Here is a 19,788-nt window from a genome sequence, read left to right on the forward strand (position 1 = left end):
TACATCGTTTTTCATAGCTGCGCCTAATTGATTTATTTTCGTATTCGGATACGACCAAAACGACTCTCCTGATTTACTTCCGTTGTTTTTTCTAGTTCCTCTTCCGGTTCCATAGATAATCGCGGGGGAATAAAACACAGCCAGAACAGCGGGGAAGGGTTTAACTGACCCCTAACCCGGCTGACATCAGATCAAATTTCATAACTGATCGGACCGTACGAGAGAGAAGGGATGAAAATTTCTATATGCACGAAATTTTTTCGTAACGTCCGGTTTCCTTGGCAGTTTTTGCCATTCGATTCGAACGAATGGAGCAATCCATCATTCCGTGACTTCGTAAGACGTTTTTCGAAACCAATGAGCCATAATTTCGTCGGTATGTAAACGCAATTTTTGAATCAGGCCTTAATTCACCTCTAACAATCAACTTCCAGTTGATTTGTCTCGTGTTTTTTCTGTTCATAGTCATACGTATACATTACAAATCCTTCGCAATATTTTCTCATACCTTTTTACGGATCATTCAGAAAATAGTATAGAAATCAAAGACTTACCCAAAAATAATATAAAGAACAGCTTATACTGCCTGTTAGCCAGATTCATAGTTTGGTGCACTCACTCGGTGAAAGGGATTTATATCTGAAAATGATGAAGGAAAATTAGAAAATTCTTCAGAACCGACAGTCACAAGAATAAGACTCACATCCTCAATCTGATCAATATTTATGTGTTCAAAACTTAAGAGAATATCTTTTTGCCCAAGAAAAGAATAAAAAAATGCCATTGGAATGACTGACAGTTATTGCATACATTAAAGTAATTTTCGATGAATGAAACATAGAGTGATTTCCAATGTCGAAAGTCAATTGATAATGTTCATTTCCATGAGTATTATGATGAATTAGTTATATGTTTCTATGATACTGGCTGCCAATGGTTAAAACTCCTTATTGGAGGAAATAGGAGGAGATTTCCAAACATTCATGAAATTTCCTGATAAATTGTTCTTCTTTCATAAGATACATTTTCGTGCTTGGGGTGAACAATTTCGTTCTATGCATACATTTGATCGAAACAACCGATAGTTCTTCAATCTAATGCTGCTTATACTCTGTGATAGTTGTTGTCAAATATTTTAACAGGTACATAATTGAAATCGAATTTAATTACACTTAGAAGGAGTCAGAAGGAGCACCAGAAAGGAAATACTCTGAATCGTCCATTAATTGTTAATGCTTGACCTCGGTTAAAATTTTGGTGGAACCATCTTCTGTGAAGACATGTCGAAATATTTCTCTCTTCTTTGAAGAAGGAATGAGAAATTTATCGTAACTATAACCTCATCACGAATTCAATATAGGATGAATTGATTTCAACGGAGAATTTGCCGGCAATGTGGTAAAAAGAGAAAAATGCTCAATTTGTGTGAAAACTCCGGATGTAATTTATATTTCGAATTCTATAACATTTAAGAAGCGGCATACTCCGGGAAACTTGCTCGTTAAAAACATAAATGGTGGGATCCTTCAGGTGTTTTCTGATTTTCCGAGCTTCTAAGGCATCGAATTCATTGTGGAATTGACGGTCCCTAAGTGATGAGTAGGAAAAAAGCTATTCAAAATCCTCCGGTTCCCTCCTTATCACCGAATCACGTTGAGAAATCGTCAGTCATCACTTTAAGTGTTCCCCAATAAAAACGTCCGGTCCGGTATTAGCGATCGCGGAGTGTTGGGCTTTCGATCAGCCTCGTTTGCATTCGAAGAAGAAAAAAATCCCGATACGGACCAAGCTGGTGCACATAATTGAAATTGATCCGCAAGTAAATCTCATCTGGTCTTGATGAAATCCCATTCTGTTCAGGTTTCTCTCAACGGGATCGGTACGATCTAATTGGTGGAACATCAGTTCAGTTAACTCGTGGATACTCGTGGAATTCGAATGAGTTTAATAATTTTTGGCTCCGTGGTTAATGAGGGATTCCACGGGTATGCATGCGTTCGGCGCTATACACCCAGTCCGAATCGAAGTATTGCATTGCAAATTGAACGGGTTTCTAGTGGGGAAGTCGAAAGCAATCAGTAGATCAGCCGGTTAGTGATCAACTCCCACTGATCTGAAGTTAACGGTTTGCTGGTGGAGAAAAATCCACGCCACAAGGAGCGACGCTTTGAAAAACCCAGTTCAAACTGACAATTTAACAAAGTACTCAATTCTACAAAGTATTTGCTTGTTCAAACTGACAATTACTTGGCTTACACAGAGTAAACTGTCAATTATACAGAATGAATTGATGATAACAAAATCAGAGTTTGTTGCCATCAGCTAAAAATGTCTGAAGAAGTGAGCTAACTATCAATTCAACAGAAGATTTCAAGTCATTCCCTAGGGAATCAAACAGATACTCTTTCTTTGGTTCTCGCTAAGAGAAAGTAGTGTCCATGCCTAAAAGTGCAGCAATTTCTGTTCCACCTACCAATAATTCTTTTTTGAATGAAACATGTCAAACCAAGTACCTTCTGATGGTTGTAAGTCGTGATTCACACTGGCGCGTATTCGATTTCATTGTCATACAAATTTGAGCACAAAAACGAATCGTAATCATTTGGAATTCCTGCTAGGGCCCTAAATGCGTCATTGCTCCTCGATGTTTTTGCACATCGGCGAAGATCGAAAGCCGACCATAAAATTTAATTGGAAATGGAGAGTTTATTTCGCCAACTTTGAATTCTTCGAAAGTAACTTCGGATCGAGTTTTATACTACTGAAAACCTATAAAAACACCGATCAGAATCCTCTAAGATTTATCTTTTATGTTGTTGAATGTGTTCAAAATGTTGATGATTCAACTTTAACCTTACTTAAATGGATACAGATGCTGCAGCTTCCATCCGAGATGCTGCATGAACTGCGGGGCCATATAAAGCGCTTGTTATGCCCAGCCATTTCCGAAACTTTGATTTCAGAAGTGCCTTCTTGGAATACATCCCTTCGATTCGACTTGGAGAATTGAATTATTTGTACTTAGTATGAGATGTTGTTTTATATAGCATAAATTTTATTACGTTATATTGATTGACAATATTTTGACAGAGGTGCAAACCCATAAAAATGTTCAAGCATTATCAGGACGTAATAAATTTATTCAAAAAATTAAGAAATGAAGAAATGTCAGGTAAACTATTTGATGCAGAGAGTAAACGTACCAAATATCATCACAACATACAGGTTGAAGGTGAGGCTTTTTTTCAACAGTAGGTAGAACTGGTCAAAATGAAGCATTTAACCAAAAATCACCTATACAAAACTTTCAAAATGCCAAATTGGAAAAGAAATTGAAAATTATTACTGAAGTAAATCCTAATAAGAACCTAGACCGTTTGTTTGCAGAATCATCGTGAAGCAGTGGGAAAAAACTTATCTCCTGATTCGACCATGTGGTTTCGTTTAGGATATTGGCTCGTTCGATATTTACGTGGTAATGAAAATGGAAACTTAGGATTGCCGAATTGTTCTCATTATTTTTTAGTAACGATTTTATGAAATGGCTCATTTCGATACGAACTGACAGAAGAGACTTAAGACACAAGTGTAAAAAATAGAATAATACTTCAAAATCTCACCAATAAAATTCGTCTAAATTATTCACGGATTTCCTTAACAATGGGCATCACAATCTTCTTGTTCGAACATTCCAACAATCGTCGTGAAAATGGGATGAAATGGGGAAACATCATAGCACTTTTTCAACATAACTCACATAAGAACTTTCAAGAAACTGCCTCGATTATCTAGAATTTTTTCCCAAAAAATCCAAGATACAACAAGAATGATTCTCTCAAAAGTGACCTGATGCATATAATCCGATGAACTTGGTACTGAACCATTCATAGCCATATGTTTATGTTTTGTTTCGTTTGTCGAACTTCTAGGGGTTGTATCTCAGCTATCTTAAATATTTTATATAGACAATTTTTGTTTAAACGACTTATTCCTTCTGTCAAAAAAAAGCCTCACCTTTGAAAACACCCTCTATAGAGTGGTTTGAAAGTTATGGGTTATTGAAGAAATGATCAGTAAAACACTCTGTTTCTTGATTATAAAGAGAGATAGACCCTTTAAATAAAGGTTAAACCTCAGTGTCATCTAGCTACCCTTAGCTTCCGCCCATTTACCAATGAATCAATTCACTGAGATCCTCGTTGAGAACAGTATGCTCTAGCATTCAGAGCGTATTCGGACCAACGTGGACAAGGCAATTTTTCAAAAAGCGAAGCCGTTCAAATAACGCGCCTTCGCCGCATTTCCCGTTTTATCGTTGGTTTCAGGCGTAAAATTTGAATATTTTCGACAGTTTCTTGTTTGCCGCGTCGGGAACGGTAAACAGTTCATTTTAGTTGAACAAAAGCGATATCGGTATTTGGAGAATCATGTATTTTGTAGGTAGAAATTTATCGTTCGCGGGAAGCGATTTATAGGGCAATAAAAGAGAGTGCGGCAATGCAAGGGCTGCGTAACGATGATTTCGGCTAGGTGAGGCAACGGTAACGGCAAACCGGGGGTACGTCAGGCGAGCCGAGCATGGGACCGCCTCCATTGCTGCATAATTATAGCGCTGAGATGAAATCTGCGAACACTCTTCAGGATTACACTCTTGAGAATCGCTAATAAAAAGTGATTAATTTCTCCAATTAACCGGTTGAACCGCTGTGACATAATTTCTAACTGGGACACTTTTTTCGGCACTAAAATAAAAACTTTGCGATGCTAGGATACGTTATCATGCTGGGAAACAGCTGGTACAAATTTAAAACCGAATCCGTTGTTACCATTCCGTTGTTGGCTTCTTTCCCAACTTTGTTCGTAATTAGATTCGCGAATTTAGATATTGATTTATCTAACACACCCCCAGCCCCTCAGAACAAGCCACCAGAATCCAAAACGTTAGACAACCTAGATTCCCATGAGATAGTTGACCAAAGCTTCACTACCTCATGACTTAAGAAAAATATTCAATTGATAAAAAATCCTGAAAGTGATAGAAATGAAGGAAAAAGAATCAATTGACCTTTGCAACGCAGCTACTGATTTCCAGTCAGCAAACATCTGGTACGAATTTGTAACCCAATCCGTTGTTACCATTCCGTCGTTGGCTTCTTTCCCAAGTTCGTTTGTAATTAGATTCCGAATTTAAATATTGATTTCTCTATTACACCTCACGAATTTAATTTGAACTGTATACCCCGAAACCCAACCCCTCCGTCCCCTGGGTTTTCTTTCTGCTCCAGCTCAGTTAATTAATCAGCTGATATCTGTGGCCTTATGTCCGGACAGAGAGCGAAGATACGTTCGATTGGGACGGACTAGTTTTCGGGAGTTTATGAGAAAGTTGTCCCTCAAAGACAAACTCTACTTCGGCACGGGGCAAAAAGTTGAAAGCCATCTGCCGTCCACAATAACGACCCATGTTGCAAGGATTTGAAAGGAATTCGAGAAAGAAAGGAATAGTTTGACCGAGGTCGTGCCTCATGTTTGATCCCGAACGAATCGGCGTATTCCCATAACGCACTTCCCAACTGATTCGCTTCTGCATGCACGAGTGCAACGAAAAACTAATATTTGCAATTTATAGAGAGGACGAAATGAATTCCTTCGGTTTGGGGTTGGTGGATGCTGGATGCCCTTGTTTCTAGGCTACCATCCACATTCCTCCAACTCTGTTGCATATTGATTAATAATCAGAAATCAGTGGGCACGCAGATATGTTAAACCCTTCATGGGCAACGATAGAGCATTCTGCTACTGCTGCAAGTTCTGGTAGAAAAATATCGAAGTACAAATTAGATTTACGATGGCATGGAGGCCATCTCCCCTTCCTTTGAGAACTTGACAGTAATATGTTTTCGAATATCGATTAATGATTTTATTTCTGTCTTCAAATATGAATGTGTTTCAAAGTAGTCAAACCTATGGTTTATATTACAATTATAAATATATAAATATAATTATAAATATATTTATTTTATATCAACAAACGCCCCACAGAATTTCAAATATAAAGTTATGCCCCCACCCCAACGTCACTCCTGGAACCGCCACTGCAACGAGCTCGATGAAATTTCGACATTTATTACTAGAAGAGTTTTCTTTTAGAATGTGTATCATATTTATCTTTACGATAATTTTTCTGGGAGATACGCGTTGATAACTATAGAGAAACATGATTTCACACATTAAAAAGTCGAATTCAAGGCCAGCAATGTTTTCTAAAACACGACCGCAGACACATTTCTATAGCGGATTCCATCAATCAATCGGGAGAGGTCGAAAACAGGAGGAAAACAGAGGAAAAAACAAAGATACATCCAGCCGGATGTACAGCAATGTCGTTCGGTCTGAGCCTTGGTCCCATTCTGTTCGAACTTGTTCAGTCAATTAATCGTAATCCATTACCAATGATTTATTTCGCCACATCCTGGAAATCCCAACTACCTAACTTTAAGTAATTAGTACTTGAGATATTGAGGTAGGCATGTATAGTGATCCTTTTTGTCATTCGACCTTCTGGAATAACGCAATAGGGTTATGGTATAAACCTTGTACAAATGTTCGAATCTAACCGCAAAGTAACAGCATGCGACGGTGGTAAATTTCAAAGAAATTTCATTAATTGGGGAACAGCCAGACAAACTTACCGCCGGAACGAAATGCGGGGTTAATCCTCTAAAAACTAACTCGATTCGAACTAGCATCCATGAATATTCAGACGAAAAACTATGGTATGGCATCATCAGAAAGTTATGAATATTTCTGAAAATATGAACCAATCGAAACTCAATATTTTCGAACAAAAGTATCATAAAGCGGAAGAAAAACGTTTTCCCAATCAGGAAATTGAGGTCGTTCGAATTTCTTGACTGGACATGTAATAGATAATCGTTGGCTATCCATTTAATCCATTTTTGTTGCACTCCCTTTATTTTGAAAGCCCATACAAGACTCACTACAACCTGTGTTCTATTAAACGTTTTAGGATACCCCCTAGTTTTCTTTGGTGAAGACAATCCAGCAAAAGATCGTACATTAGGATCTTGCTTTCGAACCAAAGAAGAAGAAAAATCACCTTTATTCAGGTATCTGTCCATTTCAACAATGTTGCAATATATTATATCAGAAGGTACACTATTAGATTGTGCACAATTTATTTCTGTTCTTATTTGCGATCATTTGCTCCAAATGAACGCAATTATCAACTGAGAATACTGAAGTCAAACTGACAACAATAATAATCATCGAAGTTTTTTCGATACAATAATTCTTGAGCGAGCAAAATTCAAATTCAATCTTGAGGAGATGAGAGAAAACGGAACTGATATAATTATTAAGGAAATTGAATTCAGTCAAGAGAGTAAATTTCGCATTTTGCCTCTGCCACAGACTAATATATACGGTTCCTGTTTCAACGTAAACTTGCGTGTAATAAACAACTTTGATATATTTCAGGAGTGAGTATTCCAAGCCTCTGGCTACGGAGTGAATGTATGGATATTTCGAGATGAATTGAGATAACATGATATTTTCTCGAAAATTAGCGCTTCTTATTCATATCTTGCCAATGTTTCACGAGCTAAGAGCTAAACATCAGATCAAAACAACAAGAACAAAAAGAGATCAAACATTCCAGATTTTCAGCCTTCGTACCACGATATGGAGTACAAAATGGCACACTGAAATTATGTGGCTGAAACTCGATGAAAATTCATATCAAACTGAAGAAATATACACAATAGCTATTTCAAATATATGTATTCAGAAATGAAACTTTTTAAAATTTTTATCGCCCACTGTTTGAAATTATGATACACAAATTTCCTAGAACTACAAAGCCTAGATAGGGTTGCGCAGGTAATCTGAAATTGCGTATGAAATTCAATTATGAGATATATACATATTACACTAACAAATATCAAACCCGTTTCAAGTTCCATATGTACTATTAACAATATTTCAGCATATTTCGTTCTTGTTAAGTCCGCTCAGGGAAAATCATTACATCGTTGTTAATTCCAAGGGTTTTGACGAACCTACTTTCATTTCGAAACCAGGTTCATCGAGCTAGCTCAGAAATATCATCATACAGTGTGAGTAAAAAGTAAAGCAAAAAATTAAATCTTCCGCGTTTACTATTTTGTAGAAAAATGCTCTCATTTTAAACTATTCATGTTTCTACTAGATGGTGGAGGGTAGTTGCCTTTTTTTGGCCACTCTGAATTTTTTTTTTACCACAAATGGAGACCTTTCGTTACTGAGGATGATTTGGTCAGTGTTAGGGTTGAATTATCAACTTCTTTCTTATAGGGACGAAATAGTAATTGAACTGGAGTTTCCATATTTTTATGTATTTTGAGGTCTATGACATACACTTTAGGAGTGGTTGATATTTTTTAACATCCTCGTAGAGGATGGTTCCTTACTTTTCACTCAATATGTATAGATTCTGATCGAAGGGGATTAAAATGCCATAGTTATATGTCAGCTTATCAATAATATGATAGAGATATCCAAGAATCTTCATCGATATGAATTTTATAAAATGAAAGCTGAACTGGGTACCCCTTTGTTTCCCAGACAAAAAAATAATGAAAAATATATAAGAGTATTGAAAAAAATCAACATCTAACTCCATTATGTGGAGAATAAACGAATCTCTGGTTTCAAGGAAGAGAACACACCGAAAATTAAAAGTTACCATCGAACAAAAATGAAACGGAAAAATCTGGAATGCACGAAATTGTGCACGAGTAGGTATGTCTTCATTACGAATTGTAGATTTTTCGTATAAGTCCAGAAACTTCATTTAACTGATTGAGTCAGCATAGCGTATCGAAGGAATCTGAATTAATTTTCATCTTCCCCTTTCAATATTGACTTAAATGAAGAAATTTTCCCATACAATGATTCCATTGTCTGTATCGTCGTTTAATTCTTTATGGAAAATTCATTCTTTCCATTCGATCGAAATTCGACATCGAAGTAGGGGGCGGTCGGTTTCGAATTGAATTGAATTCAACGTGACTAATGAGGAAATTAAAGTGGATCTCTTGAATGGCCGAAATGTTAATTTTTTTCACTTTCGGAGCCCGGCCCGCTACCCTTTCACCATTCGCATTTCAGTCAGGGCTGTCCTGAAAAGAATCAATTATCTCTAAGGTGATAGAGGCACCCTTTGAGGACCCAAAACGCTCCGTTTCTTCTCTTCGAATTATTATTCATTATTGAAGTCGGAATGTTAAAAATCCTTCTCGGTCGGCAGCAGAAAAATTGTTTTGAATAACAGAATATCTTACTACGGGTGTTTCTCACACTTTCCATTTCACTTTCCTATGCATATTAGGAGAATTTTTTTTCAGATAGATGCATTCTAAAAATTTTGCCCAATCATTAGGAAAGATGTTATTCGATATAATTATTAATACTAATGTCAATGAAGTGTCAGAAGTTTTTTGAATTTCTTTCTCGTTTTTTTCACTTTTATACTGAATAACCACTGGTATATCTATGGGAGATGATTCCCCAACATAAGGGTTTTGTAGCGTTCCTGGAACAACTGAAGAACAGAAGAATCATCACTTGGAAGACTGGACCTGGTCGAAAAACCCTCCCAGTCAAAAGCAAGATTTAACTATTATTAATTTGAGTACTGAAGGCATTTCTAACGACGAGGGTGATCCTCCACCAAGATCAGCAGAAGATTTTTGACGTAGAGATGATATTCCACCCAGTGCAATTGAAGGACAAGTTATGTACCTATGATTATTTTTTTTTCTTCAGTCATCATCAAGTCTTCGAATAAGTTTTGATGAAAGCTTTATTATTCACTTTTTTTCTCGATTTCTGCTCTGTTTCTTTGTTTCAGATATTATTTCGAAATGGAAAAGAGGATAAAGAAATTTTTATATCGATGGAAAAGAAGCCCTTCAGTATTAAAAGCTTATTCTGTAAACAAATTTGACATCACTACACTACTCACGGGGAGACAGGGTTTTTTTACTGAGGTTTTTCCCTAAGCTCTTGTATCATACTCCAAATTGTATGGTACCCCGTTACACTAACCTTTGCTAAAACTCACATATATGCTTTATTGTTTGATACCTAAAAATGTATTGCTGACATTCAAAAGAATATATATATATTAATCATTTCTATACTGCATTTATTCTGGAGATGTTTACCCTTTTTTGATGTTCCATATCAAAGATTGCGAGCAGAAGAGACAACGATAAATTTAAAAGGGTCAAAAAAGTGACTCCATCTGGTCTATTTGAGATCTGATATATTTCATGTTGAGTGGATACTCGTGGAATAGCCCTGATTGGATTAACCGAAAACGTGAATCACCGCTAAAAGTAAAACAGACTCTCGTAACGGCGAACCTGTTTACCAAATTTCTTTGACTAATCAATTTTTGCGCAGACTGTTTTAAAACTCCGGAAGCTAACTGAATTCGGAATGATTGAATTTCAATTAGGCAAACTATAACTTTCTTCCTCGATTCCAATCACTGTTTTCATGCAACTATGGCTGCAGAAGAATCTGATTAAGTGAATCACTCAGATCCAGTGTTTCAAACTCCTTTCATCTCGTCAATAGGATGGAGGATGAGGGGGCTGCGGAGGAGGGGGCGGGGTGGGGCCGTCCGGCTATCTTATCGGGACTTAGGGTTCGTTTGGAAAACTTGGAAGTCCTTATGAATCTCTTGAAGTCAGTAATAATGCAATTACTGGATTATTGGAGGACGAAACACAGATGAACCTAGCTCAAATTCGGAATAGAATTAAACCCCATGGAAGAGGCACGCTCCCCCTCTTCTAATATCATTTTCTCAAACAGCACGCCCTTCTAGCAAACTCCATCAGAATATAAACTGAAGAATATCGGGCGTTCCTAGGAGGAAATCAAGAATCCGGACAAATCCGTATCACTAGAGTGAATTTGTGTTGACGTGAAGTCAGAAGCTTTTGGGGCTTGCTCACATTCATTATTAGGGCGGTCAACAACCCAGGTGGTAAACTCGGCGAACACAGTTTGACTCCCAGGAATTTGGGAATTATTATCTAAATATCTCGAGTTGAAAACTAGTACCTAGTATATGAATTACCACCCCAAGTTCTGTCTTATAACAGTCTCTACGAATTATCATCGTTGAAATGAACACACTATGAACATCTCTCGAAAGAGCGCCATGTTGATTATTATTATTATTATTATATCTCGATGATGCGATACACTAAACCAGACACCCATAATGTAGGCTAGTTTGGCTGTTTTTGCTAGGTAGGCAATTGGAACATTGGGAATGGAACCGTTCTTGGCCTCGTTTATTTCATGAATATATGCTCAAAACGATGCCGGTCATTGTACGAATTGCTGGGAGTCGAGCGGGCAAAAAATCATCCAACCAACTCTCTATGATCTAGAACGTTTCAATTATCGTTGTTAGACCCATTAATTACATCTTCCCTTGTACGGCCAACGTTAAAGTTTGGAGAGTTTACACTTACATCGAAAGGCTTGCATCTCATTTGAGTGAGAAATTTCGGCGTAGAACCTTTCAGGGTTGGTAAACAAATTTCGTACTGGAATTTTCGTCCGGGGGCGTAAAATTACAAAACGAGAGATTGGGGAGGAATTAGCCGAATTAAGGTGGAACTAATTGTTCGATACATGGCTAACAAAGTGTGCGGAGTTATTCCGAAACTACACACCACCACCGGATATATGAATATGAGGAAAATATCCCTCCCTCCCAATTGAACCATCGTTGTCGAGCGAACGCCGAAATTAACACCGGATAATCGAAATGAATTCCTATTTCGAAAGACTGGCGACGATCGAAGCACAATGTTTCAAATGGTTGGAGGCACGAACACGGTAATAATACGAGCACTTGAAAAAAAATTAGCGTTAGTGCTCGGAATGTAGGAGACGCAATTATTTTCCTATCAACCCAATTCCTTTTTCGCAGTCGACAATCTGAAATATTCGAAGTCAATTCTGGGGCGCGTTAAGCCCAACCGCCTGGTTACCTTGAATTTCGAATAATTCCGATCGATATTGTCATCATCATGACTTCTCAGAAAGAGGCATGGCCTTAATCTAGTTGAAAAAATCGTCATACAGGATGGAATATGAAATGGAAGTGATATTTTCACTTCATAAAAGAATTAATGCTCTAAAGGAGGGAAAACCCATGAAAAAATTCACGAAAAGTGAAACATGATGGCAGATTGAGGAATCTGAAAGCCAGAGAAACCCTCAGGTAGAGAATAGGATCCTTTTTGATATCCAAGAGGTTCTCTCTTGAAACACCGAAGAAGCAGAAACATTATATCAGAACTTCTTGGACGACTTGAGAAACGAAAGTGCCTGAGGAAACTAAAGATGTAGTACTCAAAGATTGTCTTCTTACAAATTCCACTGATGACACTTGCTAGTTCCAGGTTCAAATTACCCCAGCTAGTCCCCAGCTAGTCCCTAGCTATCCTTCACAGAGTGAAGGATTGGTTTCCAGAGGAATATATTGTTTCTCAATACAAAAAAGACAGATCAGCCAATCAATATTTCGGAGTACTTGGATGGAGATGAGTATTCTAGACAACATGTCTTTCATTCTGGACTGGTGAGGACACTCCAGTAGTCCTCTTTCGAAAAACTCGTCTAAAAACTCCTAGGATCCCCAAATATTTCATTCCCAACGCCTTTAATTGATCCTCTGTATTCCTATACATATTTTCCATCAAAGTATTGTGCTTTCTACCTATTAACCTTCGGCACACACTTATAATCCTGTTGAAAGTCTTCTCAACGTGGTACAAGCCGAATGGTACGTGAGATACAGAAAATCAACTTTCCAAATTCTACAGCCAACTCGACAGTAAATTTTTTTGTCCTCTCGTTACTTATTCGTTTATCTCATACTAATCACACTCCATATTTGTCCTCGCAATTAAAGCGGAACATCTTGGGTTTTTGACGTGTTTTATTATTTATAAGAAGAGCCTGTTAGTTTTTTTTTTACCGACAATGGATCATTAATAAGCTTGGCTTTGGCGTCTTCCTATTGTGCCGAACAGAGCGGGTGTCCCGTTATCTCCTATCCCCTTCAGGTCTTGTCGAGCCCATTTAACTCTACACGTGAAAGGCGTGCCCGAATCCTTCTGTCTGAAACCGCGAAGGCTTTCACTCGAACCAGAAAACACTGCTAATCTATTTGATTCATTTATTCTTATTCGCAGACCAACATGCATATGGTTTTGTTCCGGGTCTCCGGCTCAACCCTCCACCGTCTACGTCTACGTTAGACAACAATGGGATTTCTAATGAGCTGTTAACTTTCAATCAGAAACCGATTTCGACGTGGATAATGCTCGAACGTGAATGGACGGTACGTTGACCTGCATCTCAGATGAATATCTTGAGAACGATGCGGCTCAATTGCTCGGAACACTCCTGATAATGCAGCCTTCAATCATGCCAATGGCATGGCTTTTTCGCTCGTGCATTCGATTCAGTACAGTGGCATCGAGCACATTACTGCATCGACCTATTATTATTGCTGCATGTCGAATATTGTGTGCTCCGAATGCGGACAGATATCATTGCAAACACAATGAACTTGGGAGGCAAAAAATTCAGTCGACATGCGGTCGTTTAGACGAGAGGAAAAGCGTGAAGGGGTGGACGAACCATGAGTTCCCTATCGATATGGGTACATAACAACAGGAAAACAGTTCTTCAGGAAAATATAAGGAGTCAGATTCAGAACTTCTTATTTGGACCACATATGAGCGGAGTATTGAGTTTGTTCAAGTTCAAGGATTGCCCTTCTAGTGTAACTACACTTCTGTTCGCTCGAATACCACAATCAAACCTAAATTTGAACACTACTTATTCCCCACTATTGAAATTGTATTGAATCAAGGTATTCAGAGTAAAAAAGTCTCTAAATCGTGTGAGTAAGAACTGAGGATGTTGCTGAATATTTGAAAAAAAAAATAGGCAACTCTTATATCAAACAAATGAAAGTACTCATTCAATAATGAGAAAACAATATAGGGTTGAAGGGAACACAAATCTCAAGATATTATTCGATTGATAATATGGAAAATCGTTGAAAATATGTACAATTTATGGTGATTCATGATAATCTCAATTCATAAGGGGATCATTTTAATCAAATATTAAGCTTCAAAAGATTTGCATTAATATTTCACAGTGATTAACCTCCACTGCAACTGCTACTCTGCTATTACCACACCGTATACTGAACGTTTGATCAGGGAATCAAAGGAACGAAAATTGCCTCAGAAGTTCATAACCGGCAGTTTTTTTCGAGTTTCTTCTACATACTAGCATAACTTTTTGCTTTTCACCAATGTTTGATTTCGTCGAATTTCAAACGATACCGAAGAGACGCAAATAGTATCCAATTAGAATTGTACAAACAATAACGAAATGAGGATCGTACCCCCGGCTGGCAAGTTTTTCGGTAAATATCGCCTCCAGTCGAAATGAAACTTCTTTCGTCGAGGATGAAATATATCAGAAATACAGCCGGAAGATTGATGTAGCCCGGAGAGCGAAACGAGGCTCATGAATCAAATTAATTCATTTGATAAACCAAAGAGCACCGAAATGAGAATAACAACCAGAATTACGAAAGAAAGTTGGGACGGGACATTAACATTCCGGGAATCCTTCACTCGGTCGATTCCGCCATGTCGCTAAAACCCACGTTGGTATTTGCTTCAAGTGTCCGAATTGAAAATTGCAGATTCCCGAACTATCCGGAAATTGATATACATAATGATAAACTAATGCAAATCACGTCTGGCTGCTGGGCCCTTCATAAAATCCAAAAGGATCCAATGATAAATGAATGCAAATTATCCCATCCACTTATAGGGATATAATGGGAAGCAGAATTAATGCTGCATGATCTATATTCCGCCGCCAATCTGCCTTGCGATTTTCAGGTTCGTAACGAATGTTATTGTTTCGCAATATGAAGTTCATTCATTTGTAGCCATCAGACAAAATTACCGAAAACAACGAGAAGAAGTTTGAGGAAAGAACTGACGCCAAGGTACTTTTACGAGCTTGTTCACATCTTGGGACTTAGGTCCCAAACCTAAGTGGCTCCTAGAAGATTGCAAAATTTTGCCTCATCTAACGCATAGTTTTCGAGACAACATTTTTTTTCAATTTCCACTCATGTACCCAAAGTATCGGTACTACACCACAACTTTCAATTGAATTGGACTGAAATTTTTTCGACTATTGAAAATTCGAATGCTAATGACACCGAGATCATCGAAGGAATTTTGCACACCAACTAACTCACCTCCTCCTTGAGACCGTAAACCTTCCTCGAAAATTTCAAGCCTTATAGGAGTTTGCTTCGGAAATTAGAGTGGTGAAATGTTTTCTCAATCCCGGCGCATACACCATTTTGCAACTCGTTTCTTGGAAGTTTTTTTCCATTTCTCCTTAAAAGTTTCATTGATTTTGAAACGAACGATGTCTCCAGGAACCTTATGAACAATGAAAAAAATTGTACTTCTCAAAATATAATATATACTATTAGTAGTAACTCGATGCGAAAAATTTGTTTACCAGAATAAATGTTTTTTCAGCGTTTTATGTTCAACACTAAAGTTGCGTTAGAATCATTGCGTCATTGCTTAATAATTTCGTCTACAAATTTCCACAGCTACAGAATTAGTCCGATAAATATCAATATTCATTACTTCTAATGCAGTCTCTGAATCCATTAGTGAATAACATCAGACAAAAATATATTTTCCACGCTGATAATTGCAAGTTAACCTGTTATTAGTACATTTGAAGCTGCGACTTATCTAGATAGCGGCTGAGCCACAATAGGCATTGTATTGGATATGTCGTGAGCTTTTGTTCCGATTGACTGTGTGCTTCTATTAGCTAGACCACCAATCAAATCGAAATTAATGCTATGTCACTAACTCTCTAATTACTAGGTGTATAGACCTTTCTGATGATGTTCATCAAATTACGTACATCAACCAAACATTACCCATACAAAAATAAACCAGTGGCCAATAATGACGAGACTCGTTTATTCTTACAATAAAGCGAACAAAGAATCCTATAACATAGGAGAACACTAACTGGGGATAGATCAATCGATACAGAACTGCTTTTACTCAAGGGGCCATCCTGATCATCTTTTATATAGAGTGAAAGCAGAAAAAGAAGAAAGCACTGACATGAAGTCTAGTAAAACTTCATTTCAATAATCCAAGAGCTTGAAATATCCCTCAAGTTTTCCAGAAAATCGAAACAAAGGGGACAAAAAATCCCCTCCACATCATGATGAAAGCGTTCTGAAGCGATCAATCAATTCGATAATCTACTAAATAATAATTTTCCACTGAGGCTCCGTGCACAAGATAATGATTTCAATTAATGCAAATTTAATGTCATTGTCCTAGAACAAAGAATTTCATTATGCACTATGATCGAGCCTCAAGGGGCTGTTTCCCCAGTTATGGATCAATCAGCAATGAGCTACATAAATTCATGAATATTGAAGTCTCTGGAGTGCACTTCGACATGTGCCTCAGTCAACAGATCGACAAAGGGGACAAATTTGACGTAGTTATAACATTCGGTTTCTCTATGATTTCGTTCATAAAGTATCATGTTATTTCCCAAGAATTTAATTATTGTTTGTTGCATGAATAACGCTGAAACTTTCATTTTCATGGAATTCCTCCAGTACAAGAGAAAAACTTGCTGGAAATTCTTCGAACTATAGATATTTCACGATCTAAATTTGAATAAAAATTCATGAACTTCCAGAAACCTGATTTTTTTATGTTTCACTGCTCATTTTTTAATCCTCGGAATTTCGTTGAGTTACCCCTAGCCGTTCTTCATGAAGAGTTCTTGGACAAGAAACTTTAAAACTGAAAACTACCCTGAAATTTCTACAAAACACGAACCTACTTGATTCAATCTGACCATGTCATATAATACTTCATACATACAAATGAAATGTAACAGTTCCATCCTATCATCATATTTTTTCACACTCTCATATTCTCGTTCTTGGAATCTTTCCCCTAACGTCGAGTTTTTTTTTTTCTGTGAAGGTGAAAGCGATTGCTCATTCAATTCACGAGCAAGTGCGAGTCGAAAAAGTGCACAGGATCGATGGGATTCAAGTGGGAATTTTCAGTGCATAATTACCACATCGAAATTCAAGGTGTGCCAGAACCGAAACAAAGCAAAACGCCAATTTACCCCCTTTCACGTGATAACCCGCCGGGGCGTTTCTCAGCGGGAGCATTTCCTGTGGATTTATGTCTGGAAACGACGAATGTAAAAGAGTTTCAATAAGATTACATGCGGCTCTTCTGTTCAAACAACCATATTTCTGTACATACATTCATTTTCTCCCTTTTCTGTTTAATCTGCCTGTTCCACCATCGGCAAACGTAATGGAACTATCCCAACGGCGGCGGCTTTCATCTATTGAAACTCATGAATATACTCAACAAATGAACAATAACGTATTCAATTTAAGAAACGGTTTTATGAGCTTCCTCTCGCCAACAAAACCTCCTATGAATTCGTGAACATGGGATATGGAAAAACTGCAAGTGAACATATTAATATTGGATAGTCGGCAATCTCCTTTCACGTTTTGGTCCACTTCGGAATTATTTATTTTTGCAAATAGCGTTCGACAAATTTCGTCGGCCAGTGACCTAAGCAATTTTCCTCTTCCAATATATGTAGCTTACACATCTTACGAAAAAATGGTCACTGATTTCCAGCACCCTTTTTCTTTGATGCCTGAGTGCCTAGCAACTCAGAAACGTTGACTTTTATTCGGCACTCCCATATCAGCTTCGACTCAAAGGTTTGATAGCATCTTGACTATTAGAATAAAATATCACATCAACATACGGGGAGATATTGAAAAATTCTTAGCCTACTATAGAACCAAACAAAATTTCAATATCAAATTATTCTATTACTCAACATATTCTCCTCTTAATTAGATACATTAATTACAGCGAACCTGCAACGTCTCTAGACCTTTCAAAAAAAATTTTTCTTCTTGCTCTGCAAACCAGATCTCCACAGCTTTTATTACCTCCTCGTTGGAAGAAAATTTACGACCTTCTAAACTTTTTTTCAGTTGAGGTAAGAGATGATAGTCGGATGGAGCCAAATCTGGTTGATGAGGGGGGTGTTCTAGTAATTCAAACCCTAAATCACGAATTTGTGTGCAAGTGCGTTGTCCTGCAAAAACAAAACACCTTTGGATAGCTTTCCGCGTCTTTTCTCTTCAATCTTTTCCCGTAGAGTGGTCAGTAATGTCGAATAGTAATTTCCGGTTATTGTTCTACCCTTATCCAAAAAATCAATCATGATTACTCCATGGCAATCTCAAAGCTGAGGAAGAACTTTTCCAGCAGATTTTTGGACACGAAACTTGGTCTTGGAGAACTAGAGTGTCGCCATTCCATCGATTGTTGCTTTGTTTCTGGATCGTAGAAAGGTACCCAAGTCTCATCCATAGTAACAATTCGGTTTAAGAAGTCTACATCCTTTTCAAATCGAGCACAGATCGAACGCGATGCTTCTACCCTTGCACGCTTTTGGTCAACATTCAAACATTTGGGGATCCATTTTGCAGCTAATTTTCTCCTAATTGACGTGAACTATATGATGAACGCTTTCGTACGAAATATTCAGTGCTTCAGATATCCTCCATTTTAGTCCAATTCGACGGTCTGATAAAATCAGGTGATGAACTACATCGATATTTTCGGGGATTGACACAGAAACTGGCCTTCGCGATCGGTCATCATCTTCAATGGAAAATTTACCTCTTTTGAAGCTTGCAGTCCAATTTTTCACGGTCGCATAAGAAGGACATTGATCACCAAGGGTATTAAGCATATCTTCGTAAATCTGCTTATCTCTTAACCCTTTTAAATTCAGGTACTTGATGATGGCTCGATACTCCAATTTTTCGATTTTCACAATAACGGTGGACATCCTCTTTCTTTTAATTTATTGCGTAGCTGTGGTTTAATTTTTTGACCTCAAACTTCACACTTACACTTCTAATGAGTTATTGTCTGTTGCTATGGTGAAGCAATATTTTTTTTATGCATGGAACTGGTTTAGGCTAACTAGATATCAATACATCCTCGTATTTTTGTGAATATAATGTCAACGTTGTACCCATTTTGAGCACACAGAAAAGGGTGTTTCAATAAGGGTGCGAGATTCAATTTTTTCTCTTACATAGGTCAAAATCTCCGAGTACCATATAAGTTAGTCTCGTTCACGCTAAACCAAATTTCAACACACTTGGCGAATTTGGAAAGAAGCCAATGCTGATATGTATCCTTTTGATTCATAATGCACATATTATTTGCAGCACGTTTAGCTGTGCGGAGTTGAGAATTGCCGTTTGCGCCCTCGAAGATTGCCCCACTTAATAGTTGAATAAGTTTCAATCCGACTTGGTCGGTTTGTTGAAAACAAATAATTTTCCGGCCCCGCTGTAAACAATTTTTCCGCCGGCCCCAGTCGTCCGAAATTGATAAAACTCGATTCGTTACCGGAGAAAAACAAGTTTCTTGAATTCCGCGAAGCATTCAAAGGAAATCCAGGGGAAGTTTGAAGGATACCGCGAAGGAGAAAACACTGAAAACAGAAATCTTT

The 19,788-nt window shown here is 37.7% G+C and overlaps 1 protein-coding gene across 3 annotated transcripts in view; it reads right to left on the reverse strand.

Annotated features, from left to right (window-relative positions):
- LOC123322236 (hemicentin-2-like) overlaps window positions 1-19,788 on the reverse strand; it is a 297,343-nt gene that overhangs the window by 163,280 nt on the left and 114,275 nt on the right. For all 3 annotated transcript variants that reach the window (XM_044910147.1, XM_044910148.1, XM_044910150.1), the window contains one exon: window positions 555-639. In XM_044910147.1, coding sequence (XP_044766082.1) covers window positions 555-603 — 49 coding nt within the window. In that variant the 5' untranslated portion in view covers window positions 604-639. The remainder of the gene's footprint in view (window positions 1-554; window positions 640-19,788) is intronic.

This window comes from Coccinella septempunctata, chromosome X, assembly GCF_907165205.1.
Source record: "Coccinella septempunctata chromosome X, icCocSept1.1, whole genome shotgun sequence".
In the NCBI taxonomy this organism is placed as follows: domain Eukaryota; kingdom Metazoa; phylum Arthropoda; class Insecta; order Coleoptera; family Coccinellidae; genus Coccinella; species Coccinella septempunctata.